The sequence below is a fragment of the Apodemus sylvaticus genome, chromosome 1 (assembly GCF_947179515.1).
Source record: "Apodemus sylvaticus chromosome 1, mApoSyl1.1, whole genome shotgun sequence".
Classification (NCBI taxonomy): domain Eukaryota; kingdom Metazoa; phylum Chordata; class Mammalia; order Rodentia; family Muridae; genus Apodemus; species Apodemus sylvaticus.
Window position 1 is genome coordinate 83923327 of NC_067472.1, and position 22269 is coordinate 83945595.

General features: G+C 51.7%; 1 protein-coding gene across 2 annotated transcripts; it reads right to left on the reverse strand.

The window, feature by feature from the left end:
• Positions 1–20299, reverse strand: Scnn1b (sodium channel epithelial 1 subunit beta). Of its 2 annotated transcripts, XM_052174828.1 has the most exons (12): positions 19989–20299; positions 16513–16783; positions 14291–14481; positions 8287–8390; positions 6588–6751; positions 6221–6328; positions 4174–4291; positions 3146–3221; positions 2620–2677; positions 1887–1948; positions 899–974; positions 1–795 (listed from the first exon to the last, which is right to left on the reverse strand). In XM_052174828.1, exons 1-12 carry the CDS (start codon positions 20297–20299, stop codon positions 415–417), a joined length of 1920 nt encoding a protein of 639 aa, XP_052030788.1. In that variant the 3' UTR covers positions 1–414. The 2 variants fall into 2 exon arrangements, with proteins under 2 accessions (XP_052030788.1, XP_052030797.1); XM_052174837.1 differs by lacking the exon at positions 6221–6328.
• Between the last annotated feature and the right edge of the window lie 1970 nt (positions 20300–22269).

Sequence of the window (22269 nt, forward strand, 5' to 3'; positions counted from 1 at the left end):
GCGGCCACCCCCCCCATGATCTGCACGCCCCCCTCCCCGAGTTTGTTAACAGAGGTCAGCTGAGCCAACCAGGGAAAGGTCACTGATTCTGCGAGACTGAGGTGGTAACAGACAGGGAAGTGGCCTATCAGCAGGACAGAGATTCTAGGGGTCTTTGGAGCCTGTCTGCTAGGTCAACAGAGAGCAAAGACTGGGTAGGGTGGGCAAGAGCCAGAAAAGGATACAAGTTCAGTATTCTGGCTCTAGCACCTGACCCTATGAACCCCTCAGCCTGGGGCTGACCAGAGGGATATGGGCTCCGGTTTGGGCACCTGTGCCCCTGGCCCTTTGGACAAGGCCTAATAAAATAAGGTACTGGCAATGGTTGTAACTCCTCAGTTTCCAGTTCACTAGTTGCTGAGTAGGGGTCCAGGTCTAGATGGCCTCCACCTCGCTGTCTGACTCCATGGTGTCCAGCGGCTGCAGCCTCAGGGAGTCATAGTTGGGGGGTGGAGTCCCCGGAATGGGCAGAGCCTGTTGGTCAGGGTAGGCCTCAGCATGGGGCCTGCAGCTGGTTGTGTCAGGCTGGAAGCCAAAGTTGGTGTGGGCCTCCACCAGCTCAGCCACAGTGGGCGGCGGACCAGTGTAGGGTGCCTGTGGCCGCCTCCTGCGCAGGCCTCTGCAGGAGGCCACCAGCTTGATGATGGTGATCCAAATGAAGTCGATAATGATCTCACCAAACTCGATGAGGCACAGCACCGAGCCCCCCATCCAGAAGCCAAACTGGCCTCCCAGGTTAGAGAGCAGCCACACGATCTATAGGAGACAGGGAGATAAGGGCCCAGTCCTGCCCAGCACTGAGGCCCTAGTCCCCACTTAGTGTCTCAGGGATCCGAAACACAGGCACACCCACACTTACATTGTTGGCTGGCGATTCCTCGATGGTGCGGTAGTTGAACTCTTGGAAGTAGATATTGAGCTTGACCACACCCTTCCTGCAGGAGGCAAGGCAGGCTGGGACCATGGGCTGCCATCCTTGCCAGGATGGGTGCGTGCATGCCCCCCAACCCGGGGGGGGGGGCGAAGGGCACTCCATGGCACCCTGCTCACCTCCAGTCTGAGTTACTCCCAGGAGTGGGGAGATTGAAACCAGACCTAGAATTACTGCCCTTCCCACTTGCTCTGGGCCTCAGAGCCAGAAAGGGCATCTGTGCTCAGCACAAGCCCTGTGAGTCTCTTCTTTATCCCCATGTCTGCCATTTTTCTAAAGGGCCTTCAGGCTTGAGATAGTCCCAGAGGTCACTCTGCAGCCACTCTCTGGCTTAAGTGAGCCCGGCCCACACACTACACACCCAAGAAGTGTGGTGGCTGGAAGACTTTTTGCATCCCAGCTTGAGGTTCCTGGTGGTGTAGACCTTGCCTTTCCTGCGCTCAGGACGTTTGTGTTGAATAGATGGGGGGGAACGTGCGTGGATGGGGAAACCAGAAGGCTGGGATTTGGGGAAGACAGCTCAGCATGTAAACTGCTTGCCACATGAGACCAGTAGCCTGAGTCAATCTCAGGGCCCCACATAAAGGTGGAAGGAGAGAGCTGACTCCACAAAGTTGTCTTCTGACCTTCACACGCACACCGTGGCATGAGTGTGCCTACATACATACACAACACATACAGAATAATTTTTCTTTTTAAGAATGGAAGACTGGGATGACATAGAGGTGCAAACACATGGAAAGGGGGGCTCTGAGAGTGCCTTTCTTTCCCCTTTGCCCCCCTCTTCCTCTCTAGTCTTGCACTGGGTTTGAACAGCAAAAGCAATTTGGGCAGCCATTCCATGAGCAAACCCTGCCTAGGGCACTGGGTCCTCCCTTTTCTGCCTTCCCCAGCCCTGGCCACACTCTAGCCTTACCTGCTCAGGGTGATATTCGAGCTCTGGTCCCGCTCCTGAGACAGGACATGTAAGATCCAATCCTAGAACCCAAGAAGGCAGCTGAGAGAATGGGACATGTGCAAGTGTGCCCATGTGTGTGGACACACACACACACACACACACACACACACACACACACACCATAACCCCTGCAGTGCTGGGCCAGGGCAGAAAGCAGCCTTCACCTTCTAGAAGCCTGAGCCTTGTGTTGAGGGCATAGGACAGTCACAGAAAGCCTGGCTGTGGTCAGAGGGAGGAGGGGCACAGCTCTCCAGCTGTCTTGTCTGGGCAGGTAATGTCTCAGGATCATTCCCTTCTCTGACCAGAGCACTTGCTGTTCCTTCTTCCCAGAATCCTCCCTGCCTGGCCTGGGCCAGCTCTGCCTCTGGCTACAGCTCCTTAGAGAGGCCTTCTCTGACCTGCTTCCTGAAGTGCCTTCCCTTACTGCCTCGACTTTGAAATGATCTTATTTCTACGTATATGTTGTCCCTCACTGACTGGGCTGTGGGCTTGGTAAAGGGAAGACTCTGTCCCTGGCATGGTGGCTGGGAGAGCGTTGATGGGGTGGATAGACGGGAGGGAGGGAAGGACAGAAATGGATGAAGGGGAAAGAAAGATGGAGGGGAGAGAGGGAGAAGACCCTCTTTAGAGTCCCAGACTAGTTTTCAATCCAAAGATAGGAGAGCAGGAGCTAGGCCTTCCAACATCTCACCTCAGAGGCCTCAGATGGCCAGTCAGCCATGGAGATGGTCATCTTATACTGGGTGTCACTGGAAGAGAAGCCAGCCTTGTTGCTGTCCAATCACCCTGAGCCCCCCTCACCAGCACCCTAGGGCCCCCATCACCCTGAGTCCCTCACCAGCACCCGCAGGCCCCATCACTTTGAGCCCCCCTCACCAGCACCCACAGACCCCCATCACCTTGTGCCCCCTCACCAGCACCCACAGACCCCCATCACCTTGTACCCCCTCACCAGCACCCACAGACCCCCATCATCCTGTGCTCCCTCACCAGCACCCACAGGCTCCCATCACCCTGTACTCCCTCACCAGCACCCACAGACCCCCATCATCCTGTGCTCCCTCACCAGCACCCACAGACCCACATCACCTTGTGCCCCCTCACCAGCACCCTGAGCCCCCAGCACCCTGTGCTCCCTCACCAGCACCCTGAGCCCCCATCACCCTGAGCCCCCTCACCAGCACCCACAGCCCCGTCCCTCCACGGGACACACTCACTTGCAGGACTCCTTGCACACGCTGAGGCAGGTCTCTCTCTGGACCACACTCATCTGTAGGCTTAGGTAGCAGTAGGCTTCATAGGAGAGAGAGATGTGATCAGGAGCCAGAAGAGCTGCTTCTGGGGTTTCTTCCCCCCTCCCCCCCGGGAGCTTCTGCACTCCTCTTAGGTCACCCAAGGGAGACTCAATCTAAGTCCCTTGTTACTAAGATCATTGCTCCATACCCCACCCCTCCACCTGGCCATCTTGCCCTAGTCCAGCACTGGGTGTGGGGCAATGTCTTAAACATCCTAGATACAGCACAGTAGGTTAGTGTCTTCTCCTTTGTCCATCCTCATCCTATCCCAGAAGGTGGCTTCTAGGGTCATATACAGAAGGATAAGTGACTAAAAACAAACAAACAAATGAACAAACAAATAAATGTATATTTTCCTTATTTGTATATTGTGTTGGTGGGAGGACCTACAACTATTAAGTACATCTCTGGACTGACGCTGCTCCTCCAGGACCCTCAGCCTCAGGCTCCATCGCTGTGGAAACCCATTGCAAATTTGTCCTGTGATGAAGCCACTACCACAATGGCAGCTTCTTCAGTGTTCCCTTCCAGCCCAGTTCCTACCATGCACGGACACACATGCTAAGGATGGATTCATGGCTTTGTATGCACATGCACTCATGCTATGGAAGCAAGGTGCCTGCTTATGAACACACACAGGTAGTGCAGTGACACAGTGCATGGAGACACAGCCATGCCTTTCCTGCATGCATCCGAAGGTACATACTGCACACACTCCAGCAGCCCATTCTCTGGATCATGTGTGTGCAGGGATGTGCATGGCACACGCACGCCTGAAGGCACAGGTCATCTCCATACCTGTGTTTCAAGCATGTAGTTCATGGGATCCAGATGAGGAGAAGGAAGGTTCTTTGGGATGGGAGCCTGGGGGAGAGCTTTTGGGCTGGGGAGCGGCCCCCTGGGCTAGGGGCTTCCCTTCACTGTTGTCTGTGTTCCTGTGCTGCACTCACCCCAGTCTGGGAAGTCCCTGCTGTTGCAGTATTTCTCCCCAGGAGGCAGTGGGTACAGGTAGTGACCACAGCTGCAGTTATGGATCATGTGGTCTTGGAAACAGGAATGAAGACAGGCCTGTGGATGCAGAACAGATCTCAGATATGGCGGGATGGTCCCACTCCAGTACCAGGAAGAAGGAGCCCGGAGAAGTTAGAGCCAGGACAGAGAAATGGGCTCTAGGAGGCGTGACCTGCTGACAGCTGCAGCTACAGGCTCTGCTGGCAGGCCACAGTTATTCTCTCTCTCTCTCTCTCTCTCTCTGTCTCTCTCTCTCTCACACACACATGCACACACACACACACACAGACATATACACACACAGACACACAGACAGACACATACACACACAGACACACATACACACACACAAACACACAAACACATACACACACACACACAGACAAACATATACACACACAGACACACAGACACACAGACACACAGACACACACACAGACACACACACACACACACACACACACACACACACACACACACACACGAGACCCCACGGCAGCTTCTTGGGGCCAGATGCCAGCAGCCCCAGTCTCTCCATCCAAAGCTGGGTGTTATAGATGGCGTGGGCAGGGGTGGCCTGCCACAAATAGGCAAGCTAACAGCTCATCCAGTGTAGTATCAGCACCCTTCTGAGGTCTGTGCACACGGAGCCCTGGAGAGTCGGCAAGCAGGCTGGCTCAGACCTGTTTTCTTATGGCATGGGGTGGGGGCGGGGTGAGATACCCAAGGGAGGCAGAGGGGTGACCTTTAATGGATCAGAGCTGAGGGGAGACGGAGTAGAGGGTATGCAAGAGTCCCCAGCCCTGAGAACTGGTTTGTAGTGAGGATACTTTCAAAGCCCCAATGTCCACGGGGTTTAGGTCATTCTGACCTGGTTCCAGCCCACTCATGGGCCAGCAATGCGTCATGAAGCAAATGATTAACTTGTGAGCCTCAGTTTACTCATGGAGAAACAGGCTACTAGTCACACTTGCCTTCCAAAGTTGGAGGACTCAGGACAGCATCAGGTGCTTGGTAAGCAGTTATCACGCCTGCTCCTTCCCTTCTGCGCATGTCCCAAGTGTTGACTACAATGGCCTCCTGCTCTAGCCCATGCCTACTCCTCTTGCCTCTGCCTGCTCCTTCCTTCCTACCCTTCCCCCTCTCCTCCAAACCAATACATCTGACCTTTTCTCCCGGGGAGGGGGGCACTGAGGTCCCTACTGGCAGGAAATGGGGCTGGCTAGCCCGGTCAGAGGGGTGGTCAGGAGACAGAGTCAGGGTCAGAGGAGGTATCAAGTTAGAGTAGCTCTCTGGCTTGGGCGAGTGGTTCACACAGACTTCAGTCTCTCATCTGGAAAACAGATGTCACCCCATCATCTCCCACCCCTGTGTCTGAAGCACATTCAGTTCAGGGTCTGTGAAACACAGTTTTCCTCCCTCCTACATAAGAGTCATGTATATAGAGCCATGTGCACCCCAGGGATGCCTTGAGGATGTGACACATGTAAATTGCTTGCTAAAGTGCATGGCCAACCTGCTGTAGTTAGCGCACTCATAAATGCTGCTGTGGTCGCCATATTGCTATCCCAGAGGAGAGACTGGAGAGATGAAATAAGGAAAGGAATGCAGGCCATCAGCACTGAATCTCTCACACACACAATGGAGTTCCATCCGGGGCGTACTTCCCAGGGAACACCTGCCAATGGGATGTAAGAGTGGCTAGCCCTGAGCCCTGGGTGAGAACCCAGAGGCCTTGCCCTTGCAACACCATGGTCCCAAGCACCGCTTACAAAAATGCAGCCATGTCTACCTGGTGCTGCACGCCTGTAATCCCCCTACTGAAAAGATCAAGTCAAGAGTATTTCAGATTTTAGGTCAGCCTGGGAAACCTTGTCTCAAATAAGTAGATCCATGAGAAAGACAAGATTTCACAGAGCCAGTCCAGCTGTCATAGGGTAAAGGGGACAGGGCCCCAAGGTCACCAAGCCTGCACAACCTTCCCACCTGGATGGAATAGGTGGTGTTGTAGCCACTGTAGAGGTTCTGAATGGCAACATCGGAGCCGTTCATGGTGCAGGGACTGTAGGGCTCCCCTTTGCGCTGCAGCTTGTCCTGTGGAGAGAGGTGGCTCATGGAGACCCCTGGCATCCCTTCTGTATGCATGTAGGAGCCAAGTGGATGCTGCAAAGGGCTGGGGAGTTTGCACGCGCTGGAAAGCACAAGAGAGGTCAGTGCCTTTCCGGGTGGGTACTGAGCAAGGGTGGGCTGGGGTCATGAATGATATTTTCAGGGCATGGGAGGGCAGCCTGGACAGGAGAGCTTCTCCCTTCAGCCTTCCCACTCGAGCCGCCCTGGGGGCCCCCATCTTTACCACCAACACCCCAATAGATGTCTCAGTTCCTGCCATGGCATAGATGCCCTCTTCTCTGATGAAGGGGAACGTCCTCTGCTCGTGGAGCATCAGCCTAGCTCCTGCCGTGGACGCAAGGAAGGGGACATAGTCTTCCTGGTCGATGTCCAGGATCAACTTGAGACCTGTTGGGGAAGGACAGCGAGGGTTCTCGAGTTTGTATATACCGCAGACGGGAGGGAGGCCATCACCCAAGTGATCAGGCCTTGTTCAGCTATGGCGTTCTGTGGGGCCCATCACCTCCTCCTGAGCTCGCGTGTGCCACCTGTAGTCTCTCGTCTGCACAGCACCACCTGTCCACTCAAGCTGCCCATCCCACCCCACACGACACATGTGACCCTGTTCCCTCCCCATCCCATCCCGCCCCACACAGCCTGTGACCTCATCTCCCCATCCAGTGGTGCTGCTCCTTCCTGCTGCTGCGCCTCTGAAGCTGCTGGTCCCTCAGCCTGGAACGCTGTTCCCGCCCCCTCCTCTCTTCTGGAGGCTGAAGCTACCATCACTTCCTCCAGCAACTTTCCTGGATGTTCAGAACCTCAGAGCCCTCTGTGTGTCCTCTCCCAGTGCCTGCCTCACCTCGGTCTTAGTCTCAGACTTTTTCCCCACTGGGCTGCCTGGTTTAGAAGCAAAGACTTGCTCCCTCACATCCAGCCCTGAACTTGGGATCCTGGGGTGACATCTCTGCCAGAGACCTGAGCCATCACTCACCGAACGCTTGCTACATACTATGTGCTAGTGAGGTGTTTATTTATTTAAGACGAGAATCTGGCTAGGTAGCCCAGGCTGGCCTCAAACAGGTGATCTTTCTGTCTCAGCTTCTTGATTGATGAGGTCATGGGTATATGGCTTTATATCTGGCTATAAAGTGTTTTATGATAAAATATCATATTGGATGCTCACGAAAGCCCATGAGGTACTATAATCTCCATCTTACAGGTAAGCAATCCGATGCACAAGGAGGTAAGGGACCTCTCTCAGTGGATTCGCTGGGGTTCTAACCAGGCCCACTGTGTCTCTCAAAAGAATGGCTCAGCAGTTTGTTGACTGTTTTCACTAACAAGGTCTGGGTGAAGGTAGTCAGTTCAGTGGGCCCCTCTTGGCCAGTGGGCCCCGATGGTCAAGGAAGGCCACCCTGCTTTTTGGTGGCCAGGAGTGTTACAGCCTGAGACTTGCTACCCTCCTCCCCAGTGTGGATGTTTGGGTGTGTGTCTGTCTCTCCAAGCTCTCCCTTTGCAGCTGAGGCTGGTTTTAAACCTGTGATCGATCCTCTTGCTTCAGCCATCGAAGGGTTGGGATGACAGGATTATACCACAGTCGCCAGCTTCCACCAGCCTTCCTCCAGAGGACACCACAGTGGAGTGGGCCTCTGTCAGGGCCATTCATCCACTTCACAGAGGGAGCAGGAGGGAGAGGCTAAATCCTAGCTCTTACCTTTCAGCCCACCCCAGGGCTCTTGGCTGAGAAAGCACCCACTAAGCTTCTCTTAGCTCGTAGCCGAAGACCCAAAAAGGCTTTGGCCTCTTCAGTTCCCAGTGGAGGCTCAGCGGTGGCTCAGGCTCTCTGCTGACCTTAGGCTAACCCTCAGTCTCACACCTGATGTCAGAGGGTCTTTCAGACCCAGGTGGTAGCATCTCATAGATCTCGGCAAACCAAAACTCACCAAATTCAGTCCCAGGGTTGGCAGAAGGAAGCGCCTTCTCTGTCATGCCCCAGTTGAAGATGTAGCAGTTGCCATACTCAGGGTAGAAGATATGTGTGAAGTTCCTAAAGAAACAGGGTTGGCGGGAGGGTTGGGGGGTCTTCTTCTGGGAAGAAGGCTCGCCCAGGGCACTGTCCTGCTCTGCTGAAGAGGGGGAGTGGGCAGCTTCTGCCTTTCAGACACTCCAGAGAGGAGGCAGGAGGGAGAGGCTAAGCCTAGCTCAGCTCCTTCCTTTTTGTCCACTCCCCCCCTCCCCCACCCCTCACCTCCACCCCCCACCCCTGTGGAAGCCAGCAGAGACTCCTGGAAGGCTGAGAGGAGGAAGGGAGAGAGTCCCTCCTGGCTGGGGCTGGTTTAACCTTTGTGGCTTGTGAAGAAGAAATGTTCCCAGATGCCTGCCCCAGTCACTACACCTTCCAAATGATGTGGCCTTGTATTGACCCCTTCTGCTTTTGGCTTTGAAACTTCCTCACTGTGCAGCCCAGGCTGACTCGGGACTGGGGATCGGCTGGCCTCTGGCATTCCTGGGGTTCTAGGTGTGTGCCACTCTGCCTGGATTTGAGAAGGCTGCGTGCCTCTCTCTAAAGGAAGAGCTCTATAAAGTGATGCTGTTGCCAAGGTCAAAACTATCAGCAAAACCTCTCAAAGATGTTGATTAAATATGTAGTTCCGATTTCATTGTTTCACAAATAGTAAATTTGTTTCTTTCAATTTGTTTATTTAAATCAAGACCCAAATACTTTTAGTAGTTGTTTAATCGCATTTGGTTAGCAAGTCCTCCCTCTATGTCTCGTTTGACTATGTTTCTTGCTCTCATAAGAAAAGCTCAGACCACACAAGCCCGACAACTGGTGACTGATTCCCAAGACCCATGGTGGAAAGGAGAAAACCAAGTCCCAAAGTTGTCTTCTGACTCTGAGGATATACCATGGCAGTCACACATGCATGTGTGTATGCACACACAAATAATAACAAAATTAAATTAAAACACAGTTCTAATTTGGTAATAATTAGAGGCGAGGTAACAACTTGTAAGACAACTTATAGAAGTCACTTATCTTCCACCATGTGGGTCTCAGAACTTGGGCTCAGATGATCAGGCTTGGGGCAAGCATATTTACCTGCTGAGTCAGCTCACTGGCATAGCTTGTCCTTTTCTGAGGCTCAGTCTCTGGTCCAAGTTCCTCTTGTTCCCTGACAGCCACCCCACGCTAGAATCCCTGCTGAAGCCTGGTCTACACCTGTGCTCTTCAATAGTCATCTTATGCCAGGGTCCTCACAGAAACCCTGTCTCCACCTTTGCCCCTTCTGTCCTGATGGGAAGTGTCAGAGCCATTGTCCCCGTGTGTGAATTAGGCAAGGCACACCCCTCTCATACCCTCCAGAGGGTCCATGCTCCTCACAGGCTCCTCTGTCTGGGCTCCGCCCCCTTATTCACTACCCTTTAGCACCGCAACAGATGTTTGCTAACACAGACTTCTCTGTATACCACTGATCCTTGTGACTAGAACCATATCTAACCAGCCCATCAAATAGCTGGTTTCTTCATTTCCTTCAGTTTCACTTCCTCCTGAGACCTCAGTCTCCACCTCTGCCCCAAGCAAAGTGATGGAGCTCAGCTGACTATGACGAAGAGTTAGGAATGGACTTCCCCCCTCAGATTTCCACTTCTTTATTACCTTCAACTCAGCATAAGACTGGGAAATCATCCCCACTTTATCAGCTTACACATCTGCTGCCCCTGCCGTGGACCCTGAACCCGAGAAGAGCCGTGACCTTGATCTGTGCCAGCCAGAGGTTAAGAACAAGTGGCTCAGAGTGGTCTGCCCTGAACTCACTTCTGGCTTTGTCCTTTCCTAGCCCAGAGCGCTTGAAGATGTCCCCAGTGTCTCTGGGCATCACTTTTCCGATCTGTTAGTACATCCCAAGGACGATAGCAACAGCTTCTACCTTCCAGGACCGAGCTGAGGGCGAGATGCCTAGCATAGTGTGCCGTGAAAAGCCCCTTGGCTAGCGCTGTCCACACCTCTGTTTCCAGGGCCTGGCACACAATGCAGTAGCACACAGACATTTGGTAAATATTTGTTGAATAAATAATGTGATAAGGATACTAGAGAGATAGACGGGGGAAGGAGGGTGGCGTGTGAAGGTGGATCAGGGAAGGTGTCTGGGCCAACGTGAGGCCTGAGAGGAGGTGGGGGATTCTTGCAGGTGGGAAAGGAAAGGGTATATGCTGCCTGGGGCTCTGGCAAAGCTTGAAGGGGAACAGGTGCACCACAGCGTCTGTGTACTGTGTGGGTCATAGCTAAGACCACAGGCAGAGAGCAGGGCAAACAGGCTGCAGCCAGGCCCTTCTCTGAAGGGAGAGACCTTACCCCAGGCCATGAGGACATAGTGTTCCCAAGTGACTGTCTTGGGTAGATGCAGCCTAGAAGGGAACAGAGGCTGCCAGGGTGTGGCCAGTCCCCTCCCGTGGGCTGCACTCCGGGTTTCCATTGGTGCCAACTATCCATTTGTTAGTAATGCCTGTCGCCCAGTGAGGCTGTGCCCATCTTTGATACCCCCTAGTTCCAGAACAAGGGTCCCCTCTTTAAATGTTTTCTGGGATATGAACCTTGAATGCAAGTTGAGGCCAGCAAGCCTTCAAAAATGACCGGGAGGTATCCAGGGACTTGCTTGCCCACTCATGGTGCCAGATACTCTGGAGATTTGAGCTGCCAGACTGTACAACATATCTAAAAGAGGAGGGGGAAGGGAGGTGGCAGAGGTGGGGAAAATGGCTCTGCCGGTAAAGGGCTACCTACCAAAGCATGAAGAGACAAGTTTAGGTTCCTAACATCCATGAGTCTACTTGCCACATCATGTGACCACTTGCCCACTCCATCACATCATGTGACGCACTTCCAGAATAAGGGCAGGCGATACCCAAGCAAGGAAGATGACGTCATGGGTGCTATAACCTGATCACCATGCGTCACCAACTGATTTCTTAAAGGTGTCAGCTGGCTTCTCAGCAGGCTTGCCTAACTGAGACCATCATCCCTGCTAAGATCAAACTGGTCCACCCACATCAAGGGCTTCCCACAGGACATCCAACCAGTGCTCTGAAGCCCTCAAGGTCATCCCCAACAAAGAAGCTTGAGAAATCGTCCTACCAAGGAGAATCCGTGTTCAATGCCGCCTGCCCTCCTGGATGGAGTCTTTGACAGGAAAATGTCATGTGATACAATCAGAACAAAGCATGTTGTTTCCTTCCTAGAGACACATTAGTTTGCATTCTTTGCAGTTGCTTTTGTGGTGCTAGGTTCTAGCCCAGGACTCCTACACACTAGGCAGGTGCTCCACCCCATGACCTACATCAGACTCATTGTCTCAGTTTTGACAGATTACAGTTGTGAGGCAGGATGCTATGAAAAGAGACCACTGCCAAAGAGTTCTATGCACTGTTTTTGGCTGTGTGTGTGTGTGTGCATGTATGTATATATAAGGTGTGTGTGGTTTATATGTGTGGTATATGTGCATGGGTATGTATATGTATGTGTGGTGTATATGGTTTATATGTATGGGGTATGCGTTTGCATGTGTCTGTGTGTAGTTTATATGTGTGTGTATGTGTGCCTATGTGTGTGCACACATGTGCACTCTTGCTCACAGGAAGAGGCCAGAGGAGGATGTTGGGTGCCCTCTCTCGCTCTCTGCCTTATTCCCTTGAAATAATCTCAGTAAACCTGGAGTCAGGCTATGAGCCAGAAAGGCCCTAGTGCTGGGGCTACAGGCATGTGCAACCAGACCCAGCTTTTTACATGGGTTCCAGGAATTCAAACTCAAGTTCTCGCTTGCATAGGAAGTGATGGTATCCCCTGAGCCATCTCCTCAGTCCCCTGTCTGAGTCCAACTCATTAAATCCCCCAAGAGCTCTATGAGGTCATTTCACTTACTCCATTTGTTAGATAAAGAAACTGAGGCATAACTTCTGATCTCCTATTTGTAGCAGAACCACTGCCAAGATGCAGGGTTTTTTTGTAAAGACCCTTTGCAGGATGTGAATGAAGACTTGAGTGTTGTCGATATGGGCACAGCCATGCCCAGGACCCCAGTGCCTCAGACTTGAGGGAATGGCAAAGCTTCCCTGTGTGAGCTCAGAGGGATGTGAAGACTTCCTCAGGTCCAAGTGCAAATATTGACATCATGTGCAGAAAATGTCCCCCATAGCTTTCTGCCCTTGAAGAGCAGGCCTGAAGACTGTCCCTCCACAGAGACCGTGTCTACCAAGATCAGCTAAGCCTGTCTCCTTGGTCCAGCTCTATGCCCTAAGTTGGCCTCCCTGCCCATCAGTATGTACTTTCCCACCTCCTATTCTGACGTAGGTAACAACCTGCCTCCTTGTACAGGTGTAAGCGATAGTCCCAGCTCCTTGTTCAGCTATATGACCTTGAACACTAAAGTGAGTGCTGAGGCCACAGCTCAGGAGAGGCAAGGAAGCTGCTGCTGTGGTCTGACTACAACAGTCATGAGGGGCCCAGCCTTCAGCTTACTGAGACCTAGAGGTCAGACTAAGAAAACTAAGGTGTCTTATACTGTTCCCAAGGGCAAGATCAAGAGAAACAAATTTAGGCTGGCTGTCCTGAAGCATGGTGACTGGCAATATTATTTGCCTTGGTCGAGAGGGCCCTTCTGATGACTGTCGTGCTGGTGTGTTCAGACAGCCACTTGGACATTACTGTGGCAAGTGTTGTCTCACTGACAACTGCATATGAATTGGTAAAAGGACAGGAATTAAGGAGAGAGAGGGGGGGAGAGAGAGAAGCCAAGGAATTCTTGGTCCTCCTGTCTCTGCCTCCTGAGCACTAGGACCACAGGCTTGAACTGTCACGTTTGATTTGATTGACAACTCCTTGACACCATGTGCAAAATGCCTGCCCAGTTCACTTGTGCGTAGGGGAGGACAGAGTGCAGCTCTCAGCCTGTTCTTCTCTGAGACTCTGGAAAGCTCAGGTGTAGGCTACTGTCCCTGCAAGATGAGCCTGGAAGCATGTCCTGTGTCCTTAGGAGGGAGTCCCCACGCAGCCTCGGAGTTGAGAACTGAAGTGTGGGAGCTCAGGCCAGGAGACGCACAAGTCACCATGCCCAGGTGAAGGAGGCAGGACTCTGAGGACAAGTTGGAGGGTCCCCAGACTTTCTGGGTCGCTGCCACCCTCACTTTGTCACTCTCAACATGAAGAGACATTGTAGGGAAGAGGAAGATTTCGAGTCCCCATAAGCCTCGCTCTACATGCTAGTGTGGGCCTGACATATGCCCTACACAGCAACTGGGAAAGGTGGGTAAATGCTTGTCCTGTATTAGAAGACAAAAGCCAGGCAATGCCAGGTGCCTACCCAGATATGCCATCAGGGGGTTGTGTGTGTGTAGGCAAGAATTAATTGGCCTGCCTGTCTCTGTCTGTCTGTCTGTCTGTCTGTCTGTCTCTCTCTCTCTCTCTCTCTCTCTCTCTCTCTCTCTCTCTCACACACACACAAAACCCACCATCTATCCCCCAGCTGTTGGGGGTGCAAGCTAATGGCCCAAGACTGCTCCTGTCCCTGGGGTGGCCAATAGCCAAGTCTGGCTGATGGAGACATTATAAAAGTTCTGGCCTCTGTCAAGGAAGGACAATTCTGATTCTATCCATGCACTGCAGCACGTCTTCCCATGAATCAGGTCTTCCCAGCCGTCACCCACAGTCATCGAATCCTTGCAGACCCTCCTTCCTTATCTGCCTTCCTTGCTGACTTCTCCCAAAGCGATTCCCTGCAGTGTCATGAGCTGTCTGAGACATGCCTCCAGCAAGCTGCAACAAGACACTGAGACACTGATCAGCCTGTGTGCTGTGGAGAGCTACTCTAGATCTGGGTGGGTCTGAACCCTGGCGGGTCAGGCTGCTCACTCATTCTGTCTGTCAGGGCAGAGGATGGGAGTTGCTCTCACCGATGACTGCAGGGCTCTGTTCCAAACAGGCAGGCTAGGATTATGTGATCAGGGGCATAGCCCATTCCCACCAGGTCCTGAGGAAGCACTTGTGAGAAGATGTTGGTGGCCTGCAGGATGTACCACTCAGTCACGGCCTGCGTGGCACTGGTGAAGTTTCGGAAGGTACACACGGTTCCATTGGCACTGCACTGTGGAATGGAAGAGAGGTTCCTGAAGACATGGAGGCCACTGCTCTGAGGGGCCCAGGAAGGAGTGTCGGCACTCTACCATCTACCATGGCTTCACCTTGGTGGTGGGAAATGGGTTAGAGTCCTAGCTCATGCGTGCTCAGGGACATAACCTCAGACAGCTCAAGGCTAGTTAGAACTCTAGAATTCTTAGGCATGAACATAGGACACATGTACAGATACATAGCTCCTTTCTGACACATACACAAATACATTACACATACAGAGATACACAGATACACAAACATACAGAGACATAACATATACATTATAAGACATATGAAGACACACAAAAGATTCACACTCAGACATACATGGGTAAACACACACACACATACACACACACACATACATATATACCCAAACACACATGGGTACAAACACATGGTCACACAAGCACACACATTCAGATGCACAAATACATACAGGCGACAGACACAAGCACACATGGGTACACACACACAGACACATTCAAACGTATATGAGTCATATACACACACACACACACACATACAGGAACACACAGACACATGCACACAGACACACATTCAGACACACAGGGCCATGTGGGCACACACTGGGACACACATGCCCATCACTCCAAGAGGTAGTGGACAGACAGGCTTGGGCTGAATTTTCAGATAGGTAACCCATGACCACACCCTAAGTGTGGCACTGCTCCTAGGCAGCAGGCTATTTGCTGGTTTGAGTGGGAGTGGGGTGAGTTCTGGAGGCTGTGACCACGTGTCAATGCAAGGCAGACACTTGCCCCTCTGGAGGCTGCACATCCCGTTCTTGCCCTTGTCTGAAGATGACCCTCAGAGTAACCAGGGAAGCTGCTGACAGTGTAGGCCTCTAGGCCCAGCCTCTGAACTACACTCTTGGGGTCTCCAGGGATGATGCCTGGCCTGGATAGTATCCATGGTGTGGAGAGAGCTCTGGGAGATCCCAGACCAGATGGGCTTTCTCCCATGGGGACTATATGAGCTGGCAGCACTGTGGCCTCAGTGGGGGTGTTGGTTTCTTGGCCTCTGACTTAGTTTCCCCCCTCCCCACACAGGTCCTTGTGAAAATGATGCCGTGGCCAGCTCTAGAGCAAATGATCCAGGACTGGCCAATCACTGGAGGCTGTCCTGTCGCCCTCCGTGATTATTTTAAGGCCGAGATAATCCAGGGCATTTGTGGTTCTAGTGAGAAAGAGGAGCTGTGGGACACTGCTGGGATGCCAGCCAGGAGAGAGCACATCCTGAGCTGAGATGGAGGAGTTTAGTCCCCAGGAAAGCTCCTGCTTTGCATAAACTGGTTTAAGCTGGTCACTCTTATCCAAGAGACTTGACTAACACACCAGCTATTTCTACATCTTAAAGCGTGCTCCTCAGGGAGTAGTCCAACTGGCTAAATGCTTGTAGCACAAGCAGGAGAACCTGACTTGAATCCTCACAACTCACATAAAAAATCCAGGTGAGGGCTAGAGAGACGGTTCAGCCGTTAAGAGCACCTGTTCTTCCAGAGGATACAGGTTTGATTCTCAGCACCACAGGACAGCTCACAACCATCTATACCTCCGGTTTCAGGGGATCCAATGCCCTCTTCAGACCTCCATAAGGCACCAAGCACACCCACCCATGGTGCATAGACATACATGCAAGCAAAAACACTCATACACGCAAAATAAAATAAATCTAAAAATAATTAAAAATCCAGGGCAAACTATTTTTCATCTCAGAGCTGGGGAGGTGGAAATGGGCAAATCCCTTGGGCTTGCTGGTCAGCCAGTCCTGCCTACAGAGAAATGACATCTAGATTGTCCTCTGACCCACCTCTGGCAGGTATACATGCAAATACACCTACCCTCCTCCACTCCACCCCACCACCTTTGCCGATAAATAAAACAGGCACTGGGATCCTCGGCAAACTTAGGTTACTAATGAAAATAGATTGCCTCCAGGCTCTCTGGATGGCCACATCCTGGCGTGTGCTTGGGGAACTTACCAGCCTCATGGCCACTTTGCACCCCTGGGCATTGCAGGTGCTTCCTGGGGCTGGGTTGCTGCCATTCTGGCTGTCCCCAAACAGGTCGAGAACCACTGGATGGTCAGGGCTCCGCTCATCAATAAGGACCAGGGGTGTGTGATTCCAGATGGTAAAGTTCAGGGTATTATTGGTGGTGGTGTTGTGGTTGGACTCCGGAGCCAGAATCTTGTCCAGGACAGCCTCCATCAGCTCATCCAAATCCTTCAGCAAGTGCTTGACCTTGGAGTACCTAAGTGGGGAGAGGTTGGGTCAGGTGGGCAAGGAGCCATCACAGAAGCAGTGTGTGGAACCTGGGGTCTTCTTGTACCCCAGTGTATTAAGAACTTGTCATCAAAGCAGGGCCTGGTGATGTATGCCTGAATCCCAGTTATTCTGGAGGCTGAAGCAGGAGGAGCATAGGTTCAAGCCCATGGGAAACTTAGTGACACCCTGCCCCATTCCTTCTTAAAGAGCTAGCGATGTGTCCTAGTGAAAGAGAGCTTGCCAGCAAGTGTGATGGCCTGGGTGCCACTGAGGTGCCGCCTCCCTCCCATTGTATCCATGCGTCTCTCTGTTGTCCCTTCAGTTCATCTATTCACCAAATGCTTATTCAGTGTTTGCCGTGTGCCAGGTGACAGTGGCCAGGAAAGCCATGAAAACCTGTTGTAGTGAGGAACTGGCTGTCGATCATGTGTCATGAGTCTGATATGAGGGGCTTTCTTTTGATTTGCCTTTTGTCACAATTCTGTCATTGCCCCCCCCACACCAACCAAGCAACTGACTCTTGGAAGCCATTTGGACTTCTGGGATGATCCCAGGGACAAGGGGCAGGGCTGAGCTGGGAATTCAGGCTTGGCGGGCTCTAGTAACAGGAGGAAAGTCATACTCGAAAACCCCCCTGGAAGCCCCCTCTCAGCAGAGAGGGAGAGGGAAGAGAGAGGAGGGGCAGGTCTGTGACCTGAGGACCAGGACCAATTTCAGGATAGAGAGGGGGTGGAACTGGAAGGGTGGCTTCTCTGTTTTCTTTTAAGGACTCCATGTTGGAATTATGACCAGTCCTCGTAAAAGGGCTAGATCCACAGGAGAGAGAATATGCCAGGGATATGTATATCAAGATCAGAGAGCAGCAACACATGCAGTACATACATGCACAACACAATGCACCACACACAAGTACCACACTCATGCAGCACACACATGCAATACATACATGTACCACATAGATGTAGCACGCACATGTACCACATAATGCAGCACATACACGCAGCACACAATGTAGCACACACATGCAGCAACATTTGCAGCACACAACCCACCAGACATGCAGCACATACATGCAGCACACACATGCACCACATACATGTGCCATACAATGCAGTACATACCTGCACCACACATGTACACCACATACATGTACCACACACATGTAGCATGTACATGCAGCACACATATGCAGTGCACATATGCACTACACAGTTGTACCACATAATACACTATCACATGTAGCATACATGCAACACACACATGTACCACATACATGCAGCATACACAAGTACCACACAATGCAACACACACATGCAGCACACAATGCACCACATACATGCACCCCACACGTGAATAAATGCATACACAAACACAAAATCAAAAGGGACTTTTGGTGATTGTGAAGGTGATTACAAGGTGTGAACTGCCTTCTAGAACTTTCCTTCAGACAAGAGTATCTTCTGTGATTCAGGTCTTGAATTTGTCAGGCTGTTTATTTACCACAGGCCCCTTGCACACACTGTGTTTACTACTTGAGTCTCGCCTCCATCCCTCCAGGCTAACTTTTGCTCATGCCTTGAGACAATTCGTACTGACTGGCCACTGACCTGTCCTCAACCCTGATTAGATGAGGTCTATTTGTCTTCATATCCTGAAGCCTTCCCATTGTGTGAGGAAGAGACTACATGGAAGGATGGTTACAAAGTGGCCCTTCTGGAGTTATACCAGGCCTGGGGTCACAGTCTAGGCTTCTCACCCTGTGTGGCTGAACAGTCAGCTCACCCCTGAACCTGGATTTCCTCGCTGGTGAACTGGAGGCGCTACAGGAGTGTGTACCCCAGAGAGGGCTGTTCTGTGAGAGTTACACCAGTTCCCCAAAGCGCAATCAGTACAGTGTGTGTGTGTGTGTGTGTGTGTGTGTGTGTAATCATCGAAGTACTAACTTAAATGTAGGTCTTAAAATTGAAAGGGAATTACTGTTTTATGTGCATGAGTGCTTTGCCTGTATGTGTGCACATTCACGGCACACTTGATGGTGCCCAAGTCAGAAGAGGGTTTCAGGTTCTCTGGTTATAGATTTTAAACTGCATATGGGTGCTAAAAACTGAACCTGTGTCGTCTGGAAAACTGACAACTGCTCTTAACCACTGAGCCGTCCCTTCAGCCTCCAACAACCCTTTTTAAAGAATAAATTAGTTTATGTCTATGGGCGTTTTGCCTGTATGTAAGTCTGTTCATCATGTGCATGCCTGGTGCCCAAAGAGGGCAGAAGAGGGAACTCACTTCCCTGAGGCTGGACTTACAGGCCATGTGAGCCCAGATCATAAAGATAAACTCTGTATCCCTTCCCACCAAGGCTCAGGGTTCAGCACAGAAGAGAAAATGGAGACATTCTCAGAGCCAGAGAGAGTCAATATCTGGATCAAAACATTTGCTGTGATATGACATGCACAATTACACCCATGGACTCACAGCAGGAGCTGCAGAAGATCAAGCTGAGAGCCCAGCCAGGGTGGGGGAGGGGCTCGTGCAGCCTCACTCCTAGCTGAGGAACTCAGAAACTAATGGCTACTCGGGGAGGGAGGTCGCTTTCTTCAGGGTTTGGACCCTAAGAGGCTGCCTGTGCTCCAGTAGAGGGTCTTATATCCATGCGCACAAAGCAGCACTAAGTGTACTTAGTGGTCAAGGGGGAGAGGGAGGGAGGGAGAGAGAGGGAGAGGGAGGGAGGGGGTGACAATGCCAGAGCAGCAGAGAGCTCTGAGAGGGAAAAGAGGAGGTGTGGGGATAAGGAGGGAAGAGCTGGAGGGGCAGTAATGAGGGATGGATTTATCCAAATGCATTATACACAGGGTTATAATATATGGATATTAAATACAATACTTTTAAAAAGAAGATGGACAGTGCTGAGGCACAGAGCAAAGACACAGACCAGAGGCTGACCTGTCCTCCCTTCCAAAGCACTATAGATGTAACCATATTGTGGCTTCTTTAAGTCCAGGAAAGACTTACGACTTTTAAATTCTTACATGCTGCAAAGGATAAAAGCAAAAAGGGAAAGAAACGAAGGAAAGAAAAAATGAACAGGACAGAAGGACTGTGGGGAGAAAGGGGAGCCAGAGAGAAAGGGGCGACGCCTGGGGTGGGAAGGGGAGGGAAAGGCCAGCTTTGTTGGGGGAGGGGGAACCACCTACTGGAAGGGGCTGGAATTGCAGACGGTGACCGCGGGGAAGTTCATGGTCTTGAAGCCCATGGAGAGCGAGACGCTGACCTCCCAGCTCAGGTAGGTCTGGATGAAGACGCCCCACTGCCAGCACACCAGGCAGGCGAAGAGCAGCGTGAGCAGGAACCACATGGCCTTCTTCTTGGGCCCCTCGCAGATGATGCGTTTGGGGCCGTGGGTGTTGGTGTTGTTGCAATACCACACGAGCAGCTCCTTGTAGGTGTAGCCGGGGCCCTTCTGCAGCCGGTGCAGGCACTTCAGCAGGTACTTCTTCACCGGCATGGTGGCACCTGCTGGGACATGGGACGCCATCAGACAGGGCCCTGTCGAGGAGGTCGCAGGCCTGGAGGCAGGTCACGTAGACCAGTCCTTTGCCTACCTCAGCCTACTTTCCATCCATCCATCTAACAGAGAAGCGCTTAGTGAGTGACTATAGTGGGATTGAACTAGTGTCTCTGGAGTCAACGATGAGCAAATCAAACAATCTCGCCCCCCAACAATTCCCCCCGCCCCTGGGATTACAGGCATGCACTACCCATACCCGTCCTAGTGGCTGAAGTTTTTGATCCCAGGGAATGCCCATCATGATGGGCCAGTGACTAAATTTCTCAGTGCAGGTTTTCCTTGTATAAAATGTTGACATATCTAATTCTCTTTCTCTTTCCTCGTATAAAATGTTAATATATTTCATTCTCTCATTTCATTAAAAATTAATTATTTCTTAAAAAATTTATGTATCATCTATCTCTCTGATCTATCATCTATCCATCTATCCATCTAATCTGTCTGTCTGTCTGTCTGTCTATCTATCCATCTATTGTGTGCCTGAGTGTGTCAGTGCATGCACACATATGGACAACCTTCAGGACTTCATCCTCTTCTTCCTCCATGTGAGTCTGAGATTGAACTGAGGTCATCAGGTTCAGGAGCAAGTGCCGACCTGCAGAGCTGTCTCTCCAGCCCCCCACACCCTCCTCTCCTTTCAGAGGAGCTGAATTTGAAGTCTTGTGGATGGCAGACCAGTGCTCTGCTGCTGACTTCCACCCCAAGCCCTGTCATAGTTAATTTATGGAATTACCTAGAAGTTTAAAAAAATGTGCAAAGTCCAGAGCTTGACTTCCCTTAGTGAGGCAGGTGCTGGTGGCATTCTGACTCTCCACAGTGGTCTGGTGCAGAAAAAAATGACCCAGCAGGAATGCTGACTTTCTGAATGGGACCAGCACAAAGGCTGGGACTCTGCACCCTGAGATCCTAGAGGCACGAGAGGGCAAATTGAGGTCTCTGAGTAGGCACGATGGGGCCTGCCTGTAATCTCATCATTTGGGAGCTGAGGCAGGCAGTTTGCCCTAAGTTCCAGGCTGCCTTGAGCTACAGAGTGAGACCCTATCTCATAAAAAGCAAGAGTTTGGGGTCTAGGGCAGCGGTGAGCACATGCCTAGCCTGTGGGAGGTTTTGGGCTCTGTAGCCAGAAAGAAGGGGTGGGACAGAGAAGAAGAGGAAGAAGAGAGGAGGAGGAGGAAGAGGAAGAGAAGAAAAAAGAAGAGGAAGAAGAAGGAAGAAGGAGAAAAAGGAAGAGAAGAAGAGAATATGAGTATGAATGAATATGAATTGAGATCCTGAGCTCTCATTCCCAACGCTACAAAAGATGAAAATAATCAAAGAAAAGAATGAGGCTGGGATGCAGCTCAGTTGGCGATGTGCTTGCCCCAGCTTACACAGAGCCCAGGGCTCTGGACCCAGCAGCACACAGACCTACAACCCCAGCAGGAGTTTCAAGGTCACTCCCAGCTCGTAGTGAGTGCAAAGCCAACTTGACTATATGAGAGATCCTGTCTCAAAAAACAAAAGTCCGAGATCTGATTGTCACCCCCAGCTAACATATGTAACTTGCCTGTAGGTTGGGAATTCCAGGGGTAGAGGACTCTTGTTTGTTTTGCTAATCACTGGGCCCAGAGGAACAAACTCAATGCTGGGTGTGCACGTGGTGGTGGTGGTGGGGTCATTAAGTCTTGGATTTGGAAAGAATACTCCAGCAGCTCTACAGGTCAGGTTGGAATGGGGGGGGGGTGGGTTGCTTAGTGCATCGGGTGGTAGCTGTGGGTCAGGGAAGACTCCCAGACCTTTCTAGATCTGTCTCCCAGAGACACAGGAGGCAGGGCTCTTCCAGAGCGTGTGAGTACCACCTTACTAAGCCTGGCATGAATCACCCCAGCCCTTGACTCCTCCCGTGCCTGCCTAGTCCATCTTCGAGG